Here is a 20,327-nt window from a genome sequence, read left to right on the forward strand (position 1 = left end):
GGGAGGTCCAAATCAATATTTGGCCGTGATCTAGTGCATAACCAGATTATTATTTTTAATGAGCTTTAAATCAAGTGACAATGAAAAAATAAAATGAGAAAGAGAAGACACTTAAGCTGTTAAAAGAGAACTAAAAACAAACAGCAGTCCTGAGCCTCCCAGTAAAGTCTTGCAGCAGCTCTTCAAAGCATTTATGAACCACTAATCTGGCAGCTCATAAAATGTTTTGACTTCTGTAACAAATAAGCTGTTGCCCCAAGGAATCAGGAAAAATGTATCAGAGAAACTCTGATACAAAGAGGATGCTACAAACCTGAAAATGTTGCCGCCTTAAAAAAGAAAAGTCACCATAATGAATCTATATGTAGCAAGCCAATGGTAAAATGAAACATCTCCCATCTCTATAGTTAGCCCCACAGCTTAAGATAAATGGGGTGGTCAAGCTACACATTTCATTTACTAGAGAGCAGTAGAACTATTACTCTTACACCTATATTATATGAAGACAGACTATAACTGCATTGCTGGAGTTGCCTGATCATGGCACTAAAACAGAAGGTGGCTTTAGTCATTAATTTGTAATGTACATAATGATTAGTGCTAATTTAGAGCCTAATAGTAGTATAGGAGGCACATAGCCTCCTTTTGTGCTTCATCATTAAAAGCCGTAATATTTTTTTTCTTAATTTGCAAAAATATAAAATTGTAAGTTGGCATGCATGAAATTCTTAAAAATGGAAAACGGAATATTTTAATTAACTAGTATTGGCAAGGCAAATATATATTTGTTCCACAATATGCAAAAGAATGTTGCAAGGCATATATGCAACAAGGTGCTTCAAAAGAAATATATCCATAGTGTCATTATGATAAAGGATTAGAAATTTTAAAAAGTTGGCAAGGGTTTTTTTTTTTTTCATTTTTGTTTTACTTGGGTAAAATGGAATGAAGGCAAGATGGACTATTTTATTCCCGATTAATTATACTGTTTATTTTGCATCAGTTAAGGAACTGGTCCAGCAAGGTAACACATCTTCCGATGAATGGAGCTTATGCCAAACTCAACATCAATTACAGAACAGAAAAAGAAAGGAAAAGAAAGGGGGGAAAGAAAAAGAAAAAAGAAGTGGTATCATAACTGGACTATTCGATCCAAAACAGCCCATCTTACCCTGCAGTTCATCTTACCCTTGCTGTTTCAAACAAAAAAAGCTCTGACAGACTTGGACATGACAGCCAACTCCAGCGCCAGACTTTGCCTAGAATTCTGCAAGGGAAAAAGTAGAAAAGTACCTTTCTGATGTAGTCGCTCCTAGGCCCTGTCAGTCAGACACTTAAAAGACACTAAAATGCTAATACTGCCAAACAGCTTTTACTGCTTTCTCAAAAAAATCGACACTTAGGAAAGTCAAACAAGACTTGAGAGAAAAGAACAGTAGAAATGTTTGCCATAGTTGCCCCAATTACCACAAGTTCATATCTTACCCAAGGATTAAGAGAGAGTGCCACCAAAGCCTGTGAAACAGAGCCTGGTTAGGGGCTGACTGTCATGTACCCAAGGTAACGTCATGTCCAGCACTATATCCCACAATTTCCTGGGAGCAGAGAGGTGTGGGCAAGGAATGAATGAGATTCCTCTATCATGTAGCCTCCAGCATTCATGGAAATGTGTTTGGGGAGGGGGGTGTCAATGATGCAGATATTAGTGTGTTTCAAAAATTATTACACCTTGTCGGGAAACTTTTCATTTGAGGTTATTACCTGAGCTATCCCATTGGCTTAGACCAGGTAAAGAGTAAAGGGGACCCCTGACCTTTAGACCAGGTAGGTAGGATAACTTATATGCCTCTCCCACACTAAACCCAATACAATGCAAGACTATGTCTTAAGGAGACTTCCTGTTTCCTGCCAAGGGAAATGTCTGAGTCCCATGAGATTGGACCCCCAGTAGTGCCAGAAATTCACTAGCCTATAAAAATGGGGCTGTAAAGCATGAAATGTCTTGCTCGTGTGTGTTTTCTCCCCCTGGTTCAATTCAAATGTAACTAAATGCTAATTTGCCACTAAATGGAAAGTGAGTAATGAAATCAGAGACTGTGAGGGAAGAAGGCAAGGAGAAATAAGTGAATGAGCACAATATAGTTTACCTTGCACCAAGCTGTGGTTTGACATTATGTCTGAAACAAACAAATGAAGGTTCTTTGCACTAATCTTTTTCAGAGGCAAGAAAATAATTATAGGAGGAGGAAGACTATGTTCTAATGGACCTCTGGGACCCATGAACATTTCTTATGAATGCCCCATTGTTCATGGTTTGTTTGGTCCTTCACTGTATGTTTGCCTTTTCTTGAGGATTACAAACCTATATGTCTTGCTACCTCCACAGCAAAAAATGCAATCAGTTCTCTTTAGATGAAACCAACTGCATTCCAGAAATGAAATATAGTGGATATTGGGCATGTGCAGGACTCCTTTCCACTCAACCTAGTCTTCTCCTTGTGGTATGGTTTGTAGATAGTCCTATGTTTCATAAAATATATTAATTTTATTTCTACTTAATTTACAGGAGTATGGCATGATATTTACCACTATGCAATATATTTGGCTTATCTATTTGTCAAGTGTTTTTCTAACTCATGATCTGATTGTCGTTTCTGTCTTTTAAAATGTTGATACATTTTGTATTACTCATACGAAAGGATGTTTAAGAATAAAATGTTCAGACTGCAAAGAACACACTGGCCATGTCAGATCCAGCCAGAGTTAAACATTTTTAATTTGAATGAAAGAGTGTATTTAACTCTTTTCTGTTGAAATAAATGGAAATTACAATTGCGTCTCTCTGACTGGATTGTGCCCACTGCTAAATTATATTTATTTTGGGTCTCCACGTATCAATAACTTCAAAAACAACAAGAATCCAGAGCAGTTTACAAGCGTGGTAGAGGTTTAATTAAAGTTGTTCTAACTTCCTGCTCCAGGGCAGTTATATCAATATGCCCTAACTTCTACATGTCTCCTAAGACATTCTGTCAAGTACATTAATTACTTTTCCAAAATGAAATGCTGTTATTTAAAATGAAAACAAAATAAATGCCCCCCCACCTGCACAAGATACCCAAATACACATGTCCACCTTCTGTACTTTTGGTTACCGAAATTAAATGCTGGTTCTAGCACCTAAATGTGTACATATACTCTCCTGCAACTGTCAACTTCTCTTAAAATATTGTTGAAAAATATGCTCAAGAAGGGGACAAATGTTTTTGGTATTCCATGGAAATGTGGGTGTAGTCTACTAAAGGCAAGCAATGATAGCATGAAGAACAATGAATTTTAAAATAAGTAATGTTAATTAGATGACAAACATTATACTGCCCTCCTTTTATATGTGTTGTATTACACTGGGGGAGAGGGGAACCTACTAACAATTTACTATAGATTATATTGTTTAGGACTACCGCTTATATTGCCCTCTTGTAATTAAACAAAATAGGCACAAGAGGAGTGCACTGCATAACCAAAATAAATAAATACCCTGTTGATGTATTATTATCTATTCTCAGATGAGCATCCCTATAATTTTAGCATCCATCTTTTAAAATGCATTTCTTTGCACATACCGTACAGCATGTGCTACGTCGTCAACGTTTGCCTTGCCTTTATTAATTTGCATTTAAGGAATCTCAAACAGAACATGGTTGCAACAATTATTGCAAACTGGGATGGCATTTATTAACCATGCAATAAATGGCATCTCATTTCAGCGCTGAATACGATAAATGAAGGTCTACATCCAAAGTAGACAATAGTAAAGAGGTAATCATGCTTTCAGTTCTTGCTTTGCAAAAATGTCACTGTTTGAAAAATACAGACTAGTGCATCAATTAATGGCAGTGAGATCTACCTATATCCAGGTTAGAGGGAAGTGTCCTGAGAATATTGAGGTTTGGATTTATCTTATTTTGCTGGGTACTCTTTTTCAGAAAGTGGGATTCAAGAATGCCTAGGTGTATTAATGTTAAAAGCTGGTTTATGGTTACATGCACAGAGGCACCCATGCAAGCAATTTGTGCCAGATAAAGAGAGAACTGTCACCCCCAGCAAAAAGTGGGACATGGCACCCAGGGGAAAGAGCAGGCTGAATCGTATACCTTGCTGCATGAGAGCTCCAACTCCAAACCAGAAACTATTTAGCAAGGTAAAATTGTTTTCCACCACGTCTGAGTCGGGGTTGCAAGGGTGTGGGTTATACCACTCATAGGGACTAAACCTGTGGTAATTGACAGAAAAAAAGAACATATTTAACAAGCAGCGAGCAGAAATTCTATCCAGCAAATTTGCTGCAAAAGAAACAGAAAAAATAAGAAAAGTTAAATAGAAAATAGAGAAAGAAAGTTGTCACAGTGCAATTGCAGAATATAAATACAGGAAGCATTACAAGGAGAAGAAAAAATACCAGTGATGAAGTACAGTTTCCTTCATTAATTAATTTGCACATTATATGGCACCAGTAAGTCTTGCAAAAACAAAACAAAGCAAAATCAAATCACAGTAAAGGACTCGGTATCACTTAGACCCCCAATAAATAGCACATCGTGTAGCTCTTAGGCATGTTGACACACACATAAAAAAGGAGGCATTGCAATATAATAATTAGCAAGTTATTACATTGTAACACTACTAAAAACTTTGTACAAAGGCTTTCCGATAATGATAATGAAAGGTAAACTGTTAAATAAATGTGTTAATATGGTTTCACAAGACTAGTAAAATAGCACCTTGAAGCCTAGAGGAATTGTTATTAAATTAAACCTCTAAATGAGCAGGATTTCACTTAATAAAATAAAATAACAGTCTTGCGGGCACAGCGAAAACTAACACATTTATAATGGTGTCAAGCTTGTGTGGAATACAAACCCCATTATCAGATGAACGTGGCTGAACTGGGTAACATGGTCTGGGGATAAGCTACACGGTTAACAGAGAACCATGAAGATGTTGGCCTACTGTTGAATTGTGTGAGTGCCTATTGCTGTGTCTCTTGACCTGATGATGTTCCCCTCAAAGCTGAAGTAATGGTGGGTGAATACAAAGAGATGGAGTCTGGTGGCTAGAAGTCCCATTATAGAATTATAGAATCATAGAATCATAGAGTTGGAATAGACCACAAGGGCCATCGAGTCCAACCCCCTGCCAAGCAGGAAACACCATCAGAGCACTCCTGACATATGGTTGTCAAGCCTCTGCTTAAAAACCTCCAAAGTAGGAGACTCCACCACACTCCTTGGCAGCAAATTCCACTGTCAAACAGCTCTTACTGTCAGGAAGTTCTTCCTAATGTTTAGGTGGAATCTTCTTTCTTGTAGTTTGGATCCCTTGCTCCGTGTCCGCTTCTCTGGAGCAGCAGAAAACAACCTTTCTCCCTCCTCTATATGACATCCTTTTATATATTTGAACATGGCTATCATATCACCCCTTAACCTCCTCTTCTCCAGGCTAAACATGCCCAGCTCCCTTAGCCGTTCCTCATAAGGCATCATTTCCAGGCCTTTGACCATTTTGGTTGCCCTCCTCTGGACACGTTCCAGTTTGTCAGTGTCCTTCTTGAACTGCGGTGCCCAGAACTGGACACAGTACTCCAGGTGAGGTCTGACCAGAGCAGAATACAGTGGCACTATTACTTCCCTTGATCTAGATGCTATACTCCTATTGATGCAGCCCAGAATAGCATTGGCTTTTTTAGCTGCCGCGTCACACTGTTGGCTCATGTCAAGTTTGTGGTCAACCAAGACTCATAGATCCTTTTCACATGTACTGCTCTCAAGCCAGGTGTCACCCATCTTGTATTTGTGCCTCTCATTTTTTTTGCCCAAGTGCAATACTTTACATTTCTCCCTGTTAAAATTCATCTTGTTTGTTTTGGCCCAGTTCTCTAATCTGTCAAGGTTGTTTTGAAGTGTGATCCTGTCCTCTGGGGTGTTAGCCACCCCTCCCAGTTTGGTGTCATCTGCAAATTTGATCAGGATGCCCTTGAGTCCATCATCCAAGTCGTTGATAAAGATGTTGAATAAGACCGGGCCCAAGACTGAACCCTGTGGCGCCCCACTAGTCACTCTTCTCCAGGATGAAGAGGAACCATTGATGAGCACCCTTTGGGTTCGGTCAGTCAGCCAGTTACAAATCCACTGAGTGGTAGCATAGTCAAGACCGCATTTTACCAGCTTCTTTACAAGAATATCATGGGGCACCTTGTCGAATGCCTTGCTGAAATCAAGGTAGGCTACTGCATTCCCTTCATCTACTAGGCTTGTAATTCTGTCAAAAAACGAGATCAGGTTAGTCTGACATGACTTATTTTTCAGAAATCCATGCTGACTATTGGTGATCACAGCATTCCTTTCTAGGTGCTCACAGACTGTTTGCTTAATGATCAGCTCCAGAATCTTCCCTGGTATTGATGTCAGACTGACTGGGCGATAATTACTTGGGTCCTCTCTTTTCCCCTTTTTGTAAATAGGGACAACATTTGCCCTCCTCCAGGCTGCCGGGACTTCACCTGTTCTCCAGGAATTCTCAAAGATGACTGCCAGTGGTTCTGAGATCACATCTGCCAGTTCTTTTAATACTCTTGGATACAGTCCATCTGGCCCTGGAGGCTTGAATACATCTAAACTAGCCAAATATTCTTGTACTATCTCCTTAGTTATTCTGGGCTGTGTTTCCTCTGCTGAATCATTTGCTCCAAATCATTTGCTCCATTAGCAATCAATATGCAAAATAATAAATGGACCAATATCAGAAATGGCAAAATGCCACTGTGGGAGCATTTGAATTGACTTTGGAGTTGACATCCTAGAACAAAGAAACTTCAAGTGAGACTGCAACATGAAACCCCTGAATTATAATACATGAAGAGGTTCAGTGCTATCACTTGTGGACTGAACTAAGTCAATGGTGGGTTTTTGTTTGTTTGATTGATTGCTTAGGACACGGCGTGTGTTCATTGGCTTACCGATGCCTGCATGCCTGGAATATCAATAACTGTTTTGTGACTTGCCAATTATACAATTATCACTTTCTGTGCTTTTCTGCATTTCATTTCCCTCCAACGTCACTGTCTACAATGCCCCCACTACCACACATCCTTAAATCATCATCAATCCCTGAATTGATAATGCCAGTAGAATCACAGTTCACTCAATTGGAGAAGGCTGTCTGGAAGTTACAAAGAGGCAAATCACAGATTCTGGGAAATGGTACTGACCACATAATGTGTGACATTTACATCACTGATGGCTTCCGGTCTGAAAACTTGTTTATCAAATTGTGGCTAAAGAATGCAGAAATGTCAACTCATTTTTCTTTGTTGTTGCCTTGATGTAGACATAAGACACTTGGAAGCAAGTTTCACTGAAATAAAATGGGATTTCCAAGCTAAATATGTTTGAGATCAAGGTGTTTGATATAGACTCCTCTGTTCTTTCCTTTTTTTGCCGTGTTTTGATAAATTACTACTGTGGTGCCATATTATTATTTGTGCTTTTGAGGACAAAACACTCACACAAAATATGCACTTCAGGCACACAGCTTAATGATAGGAGATAAACTTTCTTTCAAATCATGTCTTTTAAATTTTTTGCAGTATGTGAGGATCTTATGTTTAATACCCACAGCACATTAGAAAAAGCAAACACACACAACATAATGCACAATGGACCATAACCACCACAATAATTAAAGAACTCATGCAAGTTTAAGTGCTATACTCATGGTAATGATTTTTTTAAAAGAAAAATAAATTTCTCAAGTCTTTAAAGCCACTCTGTTTGTTACAAACCCAAACTGGAATATACACCCATTATTAAAGGGGGGAACTATCATGTAATTAATGTTATCTGAATAATATTTCTGCCACTTCAGAGAATGCAATTTTCTTCCCAATAATCTTTCCTACACATTAAAATTCAGAAGATCAAACAATCCATTTTTATCCTCTTAATACAATGATAGAACACCTCCTGTCTTAAAAGCCTGTGCTTGAGAAACAAAGAAATGTTTCATTTGGTTCTCAAAAGTAAAACTGACACGCTGCTCACGAAAGGTTGATTGGGTTATAATTAAATATTCTGACCTTATTTCTTCTGCAGCTTTCCAAGAAATCTAGACTGGTTTTACTTCTTTAGTTGTCTACTGTTGTAGCAGGAGTCTTTTTCCCCAACCCATTTCGTGTTTGATGCAGTAAATTATTCACTTGTTTAAATTTAAGCAAATGCATTCCACACACAGCTTTGCCATCTCAATTTTTAAAAGGCTGTGTCCAAAGTTTTCTGTCCTGTAGGGCAAGGGCTCTTATGGTAGCAGACAGGTGGGTTTTAATCTTAGGCAATGGTGGAATTGGACTCCACAGCTGTGCTAGCAGAAACTTCTTGCGCAACAGATTGTACAATTTGCTGCTTATGCATTCTCTTGCAGGCAAAAAACATTTCGACATTAGATGCAACCTAAAATATGTAAACTTCACAGAGAAGATGTTACAAGACAAAAAAATGTAACTTCAAAGAGAAGTTTTAAATTCAGTTTCTTTTAAAACGAAACAGGCATTGTATGTTTTAGGTACTTCCGTCTCAAGGGACACATTCCTTCTCCTCTCAATACTTCTGCTATTCTACAGAAAACTTATGAGAAGAGTAAATATAAATGCACCAGTTTTCCTTGCTTTGTACTGTAATTTGGTCAATTAACTACACCTTAATGGTAAGAAACAGTGGAAAACCATTACTTAGTGCAGGTGGGACATCCCCCCCCACTAAAACCCAATCCCCATAAAGCTATAGAATGGCTCTTTCTATGCTCCTTTCATTCATTTGCAGTACATTCCTTCCTATTTAGAGACCTGCTCCTGCTCATCTCTTGTGCTGGCCAAGCAACTCTGGTGATGATAATCATCCCTAAGGTTTCAACCCTGTCTCCATGGGTAAAAAATCAAGTTTTTGAAATAATCAATTCCAGTATGGGTGGCTTACAGAGGGTGGAGGACCCCTATGAACCTCTATTTTTTTACTTCATTTCCCTTTGAATAAACTCTAGCTGGTCAGGATTCCCTCAGAAATGCACTGAAAGTTTCACAGCACTAGAGCAGGACTCTGAAGAGCCTCTCCAAGCAATCAGATCAACCTAAGCCAAATAGATGCATCCATTTGCAAGCTGCTAATGGCTTTTCTCATAGGTGGAGCTACTTTGCCCTCCTTTTGCAAGCACCAGGAAAAAGCAACGGGAAGCACAATCTCCCCATCCCGGCATGGCTATCCAACGAGTTCACTGTTCAGCTTCCACTTTCATCACTGCCAGATATAGACATAGAGATATACATTTCAGTGAAAGGAATAGTGGCAAATGACTCCAAAAGCATGTTCGGTTGTGTATAATTTGATAAATTCAGGGGTGGTACTGGACCCTTTTTAATGCTAGGGGGGCAGGGAGGGGAGAGGAGAGGAGAGGAGAAGAGAAGAGAGAAGAGATTTGGCTGGCATCATAAAGGGGGAAGGAGAAAATCTTATTTCTGCATGGGCTGAACTGAGCCTTTTTATGGTTGAGGGATAGAAGTGTCTACAAAAAAAGTTTTTCCGTGAGCTGGACTGGGCCTCGTTTATTTTTGTTTAACGCATTTGAAAATATGATACGGGCATATGCAAGAGCGCTAACTCCCCATCAGAAATAAGAGCAATAACTTATCATAATTGCTTCAAATAGAACCAAAAGTGTTATCAGTACTTTGAAGAACACTAGATGTTCATCTTGTTTCTCAGCCCCAGACTACTGCATTAGCAGGGCACAGTTGCTCCCACACTTCCAGCTGCAATCTCACTTTGAGCGGGGAGGTGGAATGGTGTACTGACTGGATGGTCAAAAGGGAGAGGAATTCTGAGCTAAATAAATCCCTGCTTTTATAAAACTTTAAGATACTTTTTGTGAATGTCTGAGTGCCCGCAGCAACAGAGTACTGGAGAAGCTTGTGGAACTTGCTGCTATAGTATTTAGAGCTGATCCTCTGGTGTGTGTGTGGGGGGGGAGAATAATTTTTCTAACATTTTAACTTAAATAAAATGTAATAGTCCTGAACCTAATATTTACTGGAGTGATATACTGTAGTGGTAAACTATACTGAAGAGGCATAGGTTAGCTTCAGTCACTAACATAATCTCATTCATTTTAATGATAATGATAACGATAATGATGATGATGATGATTATTATTATTATTTATATCTTACTTAGAAGTAAGTCCAATTGTACTGAATTATGTGGGCATAGAATTGAAGCCTGCTCTTCCAGGTCCTAGTACAAGAGTCTTAACCATTACATGAATACAACTGCAGGTGTTCATTTAAGATATATGTTTTCTGTTCTTTTTTATTTTTAACTTGAGTTCTTGGCATGGTTTAGGGTTGGCATTGGGGGAGTGCAACCTTTAACAGCTGAGTGGCAGGCAGCAATTATTATGAATGGAAAAGTGCATTGCATGAATTGGAAGTGAACTATTTTGTTCCTTTTCTAAAATGAACATTCCAAGCACTGGTGGTTCATATATTTTATTCAGATAAAATGTCTAACATCTTTTCTACTGCCTACAAATTGTGAGTTTCCAGCAACTCTCTCTCTCTCTCTCTCTCTCTCTCTCTCTCTCTCTCGTGTGTGTGTGTTTTTAAAACAGGATTGAGGGAGCATTACCAAATGAGCACAAATTAAGTTTCTATTCACTACTGAGGAATTATGGCATAACTGCATGTATACTCATGAGAGCGAGCATAAGACTAAATCTCTGTTAAGTGCTAAGTATTAATAAAACTGCAATGTTTAAATGTCCACTGTTTCTTTGCAAAGAAGAAGGACAGAGGGGGAAAACAGAACAGATGGAGGCAACACGTCTATTCGCAAATCAGAGAAGCAACTGTGACAGCAAGGTCCCCTTTGGAACCAAATAATGTTTTCAGCTGAGGAAGTTACTATTTGCAAAACTGCAGTGCTTAAGTGTCCCCAGTATGTTTCCAAGGGGAGAAGTATGGCAGAAAACCAGAACCTGGCCATGCCCTGTGACCTCATTAGCCACACCATGACATTCTGGCAGCCCCACCAGGTTGAGCGGGCACCAATTTATTTTTAATTTTTAATTAAATATAGCATATATAAGGAGGTGTAGTTACACAAGAAAGCAGAATGAATTTTAATGTTTAAAGTTTTATAATCTAAAAAATTAGCACCTCAAACTTAATGTGAAGGACCCCATGTGGAGAGCCATATGCTCAGCAGTCCCTTGGAGATGCTGATGAAGAATCTCAAATGTTCCCACACAGCACCTGGGAGAATTAAGTTAGGGCCTCTTTCCTTTAAGTTTCAACATCGGCCATTCTAATCTTACTTCACTTCCATTTTTTTTAAGCACCAGAAACACTTTTCAGCCCTTCACAATTCAGTAACAGTACCTTTTCCTCCTGTTCTTTTCCTAATTCTAAATGCTTAACACATTTTTGGGGTGGGGAGAATCTTCAAATTCTTTTGTTCCTTCTCTTCCAAAGATTGATCCTTGTGCTCCATTGGGAGAGGGGGGTGGAATCACATAAATATGTAAGTATGTCTCCTTATGCCCATAATAGTTGACTTAATAAGTTTCTCAAATGCCTTGAGAATAAATGTGTTATAAGTATGATACGTTACATCATTTTTCTGACACTAACAAGTGTACTCCCAAACCGTCTTGACACATTCCACACAGAATTCACACCTGGAATACACGTTTGAGGTGTGTGGAGGGGTAAATTTAGTTCTCCAGCAACATATAAATGATGGGGAAATGTGATGCACCCACAACTGAAGAAAGGGGTCATGACCCCTAGTGAAAAAATCATCAACTCTTTTGATTGTAAAGAAACTATTTCCTAAGAAAGGCACTTGTTTCAGCATCCAGGTTTGATCATGTTTAGAGGATTTATTTTATTCAAGAATTAACCCAAAACTCATAACCAAATGTGGGAGTTAAAAAATTGCCTTCAGAGAAGAGTAGCAGAATTATACATGGCTAAAAGCTACTTTACTTTTAAAAATTTGTATATGCCTTCACACATAACACAACAGGATGACAGCCTAATAGGTTTCACTATTCCATTAGGTATCACATGCTTATATTAATATGTCACAAGAGACCCTACCCGTCTCACCTAAGCTTGCCCGTGAAAAATACTAAATGCAAAGTCAGAAATGATTGGATCCAGAACCAAGATGGCAAGCTGAATGTTTAAGTGTGCGTCCCTCCTAATCTCCATGGGTAGATTGTTTGCCATGAAAAAAGAGGACAAAAAAGGAGTGCTTAGATTTCCATATAAATCTTTGCTGCCTATATAATTTTCCTAGTTGCTGCTAACAATCCAGAACTATTAAAAGCCAGTTTTGCACCAAATAATTATTCCTGGATAAAAAGCATGTTCCTCAAGCTTTGAGAAGTAGACTATACTCTAAAAAAGGGGCTTAATTAAATTATATACTGACAAAGTATGGCTGTGGGACAGAACTATAAGAATTGTATTATAAAAAAAGCTTCTGATCAATCTCATCTGTGTATCTAGTAGATCATTCACAACTTAGCATATGCCTCATAATAGAAAGAAAGGGTTTTGTTTTTTATTTGTTAACCTACCATCAGATGTGTGGTGAAGGATGGTAGAAAGCTGGCTTTTCTTTTCCAGTACTATGCTGAAGGATTCTCAGGATTATTTCATTGAATAACCAGGAAGTTATCAGCCCCCCCCCCAGTTTGGATTGACATCCTATTTGCTATTGTGACTTTATGTCTGTTGGGTCACATCTTTTGAGATGCCTAAGTTAGGGCATGTGAGATGGCCTCCTCTGTGGTAGCCTTCACGCTACGCAATGCCCAACCCTCCAAAATTGTTCAGCTTCTGTTGGCAGGCAATGATGTAACTTATTCCCCAGGCTTTAGGGGATGGGGGAGTGTATTGTTATGTGATGCTGTAATGATGTGCTGCTGCTTTTATGCTACTACTATTTATTGTGGATTCTGGTACCACAAAACGCACAAGCCCTTTTGGACCAGGAAGAGGACAGAATGGGGGTGGAAAGGGGTGGGGCAGGCTTATGTATGCCCTGCCAATGCACACAGGAGCCAGGAAGGGAACCCTGGCACAAAATGGTTGCTGCCTGCACTGCAGTTTTGTATTTGACTCAATCACTGTAACCCACCTTGGGTGGAGGGTGGGTAATACATTATATGTGTGTATGTGTAAAATTATATATATAGCAAAACAAAGAACTCCACTTTCACCTTGACTGAACCTTTAGCATATTTCTGATTCTGACTTTCAGAACCATATCAACAAAATCATCTATATTGTATTTATTTTTTTAAATAAACCTTCTGTAGAGACTTTTTTCTCCATTTCATGCCTATTTATTTCCCTGTCTATTAGTACTCTGCTTTCCTAACATCATGGGTGATGTCTGAAATGTTTTTAAAATCTACAAAGGAACAGACATGATTGCATCTGAAACACAAAGATTAAACGTGAACAGGGAGCTGAACTAGAAGATTTATCTGACACTAGAAAACAGAATATTTGTATCTTTGGGAGACTGTGTAGAATTATTTTATACTTCTTAAAACAATAGCACATTGCTTAAAGTACATTGCTTGTGACTAGGGAGGGGTGAATCTGTCAATTTCAGTTTCTCATTTTTACAATCTTAAATTTAGTTCTCCACATCAGCTTGAGATTTTTTTTTTTTTTGTTTTTAAACGCCCTCATGAAAATTCATCAGCAAATTTGTCTGAATATGCACAATATCTGCAATTTTGCCTAATCTACATATTCTGGCAAAGCCATTTGCCCTGATATGATGCCTTTTAATATTATTTTCACCAGCTTTTGCATTTTTATGCCCACTTCATCATGGTATATGCATTTTTTTACACATTACTTGGCTGACGAACTACACTGCAAAATTCAGAGAAATTGGGATTTTAAAGGTTGGTGGTGATTCAGTTCATTTTGGCAAGTATGAATTAGACAGGTTCAAATTTAAATGTGAACTGCACTGAATCATTACTAGTTCAGACATAAAATTACTGCCATGGAAAAATAGACAAATTAAAAGGAAATAAAATCAGGTAATGTTTGCTAGCTTCTCCTCTCAAAAAATGAGGCACACAAATTGGAAAAACCAAACAAAAACCAAGGCTAACTCTATAAAGAGCCCCTGTGGTGCTGGAACCATAGGACAAGGAGGAATTAAGCTGACAACCCTAACATTTACTGTGATCCAATCCCATCTGCTGTTCAAGCTATAGAAAATGTTGAAGATAGTCCTGTACTTCCCAGAAAGGATAAAATTGCTTTTGGATACCTACCCATTTGTTTCCTATCAGTATTTTCTTCTTTCTTAAAAGAAAAAAGCTAGAGGGGAAAGTAGCAAAGCAAAGCAAAGAAAAAAATTATTAGGGAACTGAATGCTCACTTTATAGTAGGGGAAAGCTAGATGGGAAGAATCTGATAAATCACTACTTAACAAACACTCAGAAACTCCTAGGGTACTTAGCTTGAAATTTACTGTAGAAGGAAGATGACTGCAGTAGAATAAGCGTATCCGAAGGCTGCAGAAGGAGATGGAGCACTCTGAAACACTCCAGAAACAGAAACATACCATCTATAAATCTTTTAAAAGTTACAATTGGTTTTACAGATGGTAGAAGTTTCACTGTTGCTCTAGATAGCAAGCATGTGAAAAGAGAGCAGAGAATCCCCCCCCCAAAAAAGCCAAAAGCTGATCATATGCTTTCACCAAGAGTTTGTTGTGTTTCTTTCACCTTCAGGGTTTTTGCAATGTCGTTGCCAATTATAACAAGACTGGGCCATTTGAGGGTTAATACAAGCTATAATACAGTGGCACCTTGGTTCTCAAATGGCTTAGTTGTCGAACAAATTGGCTCCTGAACACTGCAAACCCAGAAGTAAGTGTTCTGGTTTGCGAATGTTTTTTGGCAGCCAAACGTCCAATATGGCTTCTGATTGAGGGCAGGAAGCTCCTGCAGCCAACCAGAAGCTGTGCCTTGGTTTTCAAACAGTTTTGGAAGTTGAACGGACTCCTGGAACAGATTAAGTTTGAGAACCAAGGTACCACTGTATATAATATACTGGATTTGACTATGCCTCAGATCCCAAAGTATATTTGTTTCTCTTCACATAGATCTTTCTGTGAGGCAACTTGCAGGTGAAAATAATTTCTAGACCCAGGAAAAACAAAATCTCATTTCACATTAACTCTGAAACCAATTGGCCCACACAAGTGATTCAGGTTTGATCAGCTCAACCAGACAAACATTGTTGTAATAGAGCCAAAACAAATAAATAAAGTGGAACTGACAGACTCTTTAGCATCTACAATACTTTGCAACAGGGATGGTTAACCTTCACACCTCCAAATGTTACTGAAGTACAATTCCCATCATGTCAGACTATTGGTTATCTTGGCTGGGGCTGATGGGCATTGGAGTTGATCATCTAGAGTGCCATGCATTCCCCACTCTTGTTCTACAAGCACATGCGTAACTAGAAAGCAGGGAAAGGGTGGAAGTAAATTCTCCTACTATTCAGCAAGTTTGGGCTCAGAACTGCAGGTCTTATCTATCCTAGAATCTTGGTCATTCCAAATTATGAAGGGAAATAAAAAAAACCCAGAAATGGCTTCCGTAAGTTGAAACACATTTCTACTTATGCTATGCAAACCAACAACATTCCTTTGATTACCCTGTCCTGTTGCAGTGTGCTATGTCCTATTTTGCAACACTTCAAAGAGTCCTTTGGCCTATAAAGCACCTTGTGGGGCACAAGGAGAAATTGGGGGGGGGGCAGAATCCAGGACCCTAAATGAGTCTGTCACTTCCCAAGAGGAAAAAGAAAGGGATATTATTGGGAAAAGTTCAGGACGTTCCTTTTCTTATTTCTTTATTTATTGGGCTACCTAGAGGAATTTGCTGGTAGGGATTTGCTAGAAATATCCACTCTCTATGTCCCACCTGCCTATGGCACCATCCTTCATTCCCTTCCTACTAGATTGGAGAGGATAATTTTACCATACCTGTGTTTTTCCACATTGGTAAGGAAGCACTGTAACATTTTTTCATTGCATGGACAGATACGTCGGACGAGTGGTTCCCCACATGTATATATGGTACCATTAAATATTTGGTTACTCTCATACCACTTAGATGTCCTGTAGTTTGTGTATATTCTTACATCCTGTCAGTTATAATGAACACACCAAGCTAAATATATTTTTTTTATATAATTTTTGGTCAGGCTAATTATATTCTTAACATGAACATGCTTCATTCTGCATCCTATATACAGTATACAGTGTTGGTGCATGCATCATGTCACAGGAACATGCAGGGTTCACAAGATGGTGCAAGGGCAAAATAACCAACTCTCTGTGAAAATATTTTTCCTAAAATTAAATCAGTAGTAACACAGATGTTTGAAAGCATTTAAAAGTATATGAAATATATCTGAAGAGCCTTTGTCACACATTTTGTTAAATCACAGACTTAAATGATAACATTAAGGTAACTGTTCTAGTAATGACAGATGCCACCTACATACAGCTCAGAATTGATCTGTGAAAAATGGATGGTCTCAAAATCACCAATTCTCCATGCCCTGACACACTCCTGGTGCTATTGCTGGGAGCACCATGGGTCCTAGAGTCTTTCCTAAAGCCTGCACTCCACATGTCTCAGATTGTAAAATCCACAAGTTGAGGAATCATGAGGCAGCCCCTGTGACAGATTCATAGCTGTCAACCTTCCCATTTTTTTGCGGGAAATTCCCTTATTCTAGCGCCGTTTCCCGTCGCTATCCCGGATTGTTAGATATCCCATAGACTGTTCCCAGAACAGGTGAGGCTGCTGATCCCTTATTTTCAAATCTGAATGTTGACAGCTATGGACAGATTAAGCCTAGCACAAGTCCCAATTTGGTCCATAAGGCTGCTTTCCTCATAAACAGCCACCTTTCCCACACTTGACATCATATGTGATGTCAGGTGCCGGCTGGTACTGACATAGCCTTCAAGTACACTCCCGATTGCTCCTTGGCAAGCACAGCTTGCTGTTGCAACAGCAAGTCCCAATTGGGAACTGCATAGTATAGGCAATCCCTGCCCAAAGCACGCTTGCTGTAAGTGAAAATCAGCTGATCAGCACTCACAGAAAGTTGCTTGGGATCAAAGTAGGGCTTGCTATAAGCACAAATATTCATTTGCATTGCCAGCTGGAATTCAAACCAGAAATGCAAAGGATCTTCCTTTGAAGGCTCAACCCATAACCGGGGGAAAAAAAATGTTCCTTTGCACCACTGGGTTGAACTGAAGCTGGCAATGGGAATGATCTTTCTCTAAAGGCACAGTTTAAGCTGCACCAGTAAAGGAGAGAGAAAATACTTTGGGCCATCTAATGTTAATTTGATCTTGGTGATGGGCAGGTGGGTGATATCTAGCAATAGAGTGGCTCAGAGCAGGAGCATTGATTTTAATGGGTCTATTCATAGTAGGACTTCATTGGATATCATCCATTAGTGTTGATCTGTGATCAATCTGCCAAACACAGATTGCATCAAAGAAAAATAAAGCAGCCAAAACTGTGAAAAAGCAGGTACTTTTTAATGACCGAAGATGAAGAATTACCTTGTGATCAGAGCAGCCTGCCACAACATGGCACCAACCTATCTTCTTGTTTACTCTAACCTTGCTTGCCAAAAAGCCCACCCGCTGTGCTTCAAGCTACAGGGTACTGTAAACTAATTACAACATGTCTATCATATGCATACAGAGTGCAAGAGAACAACTTCACATTCAGCTAACCTAGAGTGGAAAACAGCAGCTTGACACTTCAAGTCTTCCAACTGAAACTACAGTATTTAATATTTTAATGTATTTTCCCCTGTGGATTAGGAAGCAATGGATATGAACAATGGGCGACATCGGGTAGATCTGACAGCATCTTGACCCCAAGAGCGCCAAAAACCTGTAGTAGTGTTTCGTAGCAATGACCGCCATAATTTACAACAGCCAGGATTGTGGTAAGTGCTATATAATGCCATCAGTTCACAAAGTGAGTAAGGCTGCCAGGATGTCTAGATGAACAGCCTGAAAGTGGGAGATGGAGTAAAAAAGGCAAAAGCCCACTTTCCCCTCAACGTACAACCTCTGCCTTCCACAGCAGACACTCACACTTATTTTTGATGTCTAAGCATGACAATAGCTGCAAACATTTAATCTTTTAGACTATATAATGTATGCGTTTCCTAGAAATAAAATAATGTAACATTTTTACAATTCCCCACACATTTACATTTCTAATTCTGTCCCTTAGGTAAAAAGTAATACATATGCATACTCCAGAGTGGACACATGTGCTACTGTAATACTAGGGATCTCTTTTGGGAGCATTAAAAATATATATAAAATAATATATATAAAATATATATAATATATTATATTTATATTATATATCTAATGCCATATATATAAAAAATATATATCTTGATGTATTGTCAGTGAGACAAACATAAACCAAATGACTGAAACTGGCTTGTAAAAGATCAATAATTTTTAATGGAAGCAGAGATAAAATGGACAGCTTTGGGGGACATTTTTGCATTATGTAACTCATTGAAATAATTCCATGACTTACATAATGCTTCCATCAATAATTTTCAGAACTAAGCAATGACATGGGAAACATTTATCAAAATAATAATGACCGCTCCCCGCATAAAATGGAGGACGCCCTTTGCGTGGACGCGCGCAGCCCTTGGATCTGGAGCGGCTCCATCAGCATAGGCTTGGTTTGCATTCCCTCAGGTGGGATACCTGGAGGTCTCCACCTACCCCAGTCAGTTGTCTAATCCCACCTGGGGGAAGCGTTACCAAGGAGATCAGGCCAGGTAGGGGAGGGATTACCTGCCCACACAATAGAGGGAGGATCTTACCTGGGAATCCTCACTTGGCTCCAGAGCTTCTCCCACCCTACCCACCCTCAGTTAATGTCTTATTTTGCAGGTTAACTTTTCTTCACAGGTTTTGCAGGTTAACTTTTCCTTCACAGGTATGCGGGCGCTGCTATGTTAAGGTCGCTGTTAAAGGGCCGGAAAGGAATTTCCCTGCATTGGCAGGTTTCGCCTTTCCCGTAGTAAAACGTCACAACTTTGGCGGTATCAGGCCTTGGGCAGAATCCTTTTGTCCATCTTCCTCTTTGCAGCGGCGATACCAGGGTTCCCCCTTAAAGGGGTTTCTGAAGGGAGGTTTTGGTCCCCGGCTGGGGACTGGGGAGGGAGAACGCCCAATGCCTGAGCCAAGGTCTACCCACATTTGAAATTTAATAAAGTTGTGGCCAATTTAATCCCATAGCACGTTGTCTTGAGTCGTTATTTCACATGACAGGGGGGACCGCTTGGGATTTGGGGACTCCGCCTGCCACGCAATTATTTATTATTTATACCCCGTCCATCTGGCTGGGCCTCCCCAGCCACTCTGGGTGGCTCCCAACAGAGCATTAAAAAACAATAGTCTATTAAACATTAAAAGCTTCCCTAAACAGGGCTGCCTTCAGATGTCTTCTAAAAGTCTGGTAGTTGTTTTTCTCTTTGACATCTGGTGGGAGGGCATTCCACAGGATGGGTGCCACTACCGAGAAGGCTAAATTAGTTATACTAAATTAATTATACTAATTATATAAATTATAAACTATATAAATTAGTTATACTAAATTAGTTCCAACTACTACTGCAAATGGTTCCTATATTTATGAGTTACCCAGAATCTACTGCAGCAAGTAGGCCACTAGAATGTTGCATGGATTTGCCACAAAGCTAGTGATGCTATACATCTGAAAACCATTTAGAAGACATGCAGAGAAGCCAAATGTCCTATTGTGCTGTGGCTATTGACAGAATTTTAAAAATGCTGTATAAGTAACACTTCTAAGGGTTTTTCTCCCCATTATACACCCATTATGGAACAATCTTTCTGAATTATTTGCAACAACAAAGCTTGCACAATTTATTAAACCGTTTGGCAGTGTGTCATTTTCCAAATGTCTCCAGCTAACAACGCAATTCATATTGAATGGGCCAAGACCTAAGCTATAATACTCTCCATTAGTTTTCACTGAGAAAGTCTGAAGGGTGCTGGAAGGCTGTAAACAAAATATTAAAATGCATGAATGCCTAACATGGTAGACCGTATAATCTTGTGATAATT

The 20,327-nt window shown here is 39.1% G+C and overlaps 1 protein-coding gene across 4 annotated transcripts in view; it reads right to left on the reverse strand.

Moving 5' to 3' along the window:
• The window catches only part of GRIK2 (glutamate ionotropic receptor kainate type subunit 2), a 462,985-nt gene that overhangs the window by 112,422 nt on the left and 330,236 nt on the right, over positions 1-20,327 (reverse strand). For 3 of the 4 annotated variants that reach the window (XM_082216617.1, XM_082216616.1, XM_082216618.1), the window contains exon 13: positions 4,155-4,273. The exons of the other annotated variant lie outside the window; for it this stretch is intronic. In XM_082216617.1, coding sequence (XP_082072743.1) covers positions 4,155-4,273 — 119 coding nt within the window. The remainder of the gene's footprint in view (positions 1-4,154; positions 4,274-20,327) is intronic. 4 annotated transcript variants of the gene reach the window in all.

The sequence above is a fragment of the Podarcis vaucheri genome, assembly GCF_965113315.1.
Source record: "Podarcis vaucheri genome assembly, chromosome: 3".
In the NCBI taxonomy this organism is placed as follows: Eukaryota; Metazoa; Chordata; class Lepidosauria; order Squamata; family Lacertidae; genus Podarcis; species Podarcis vaucheri.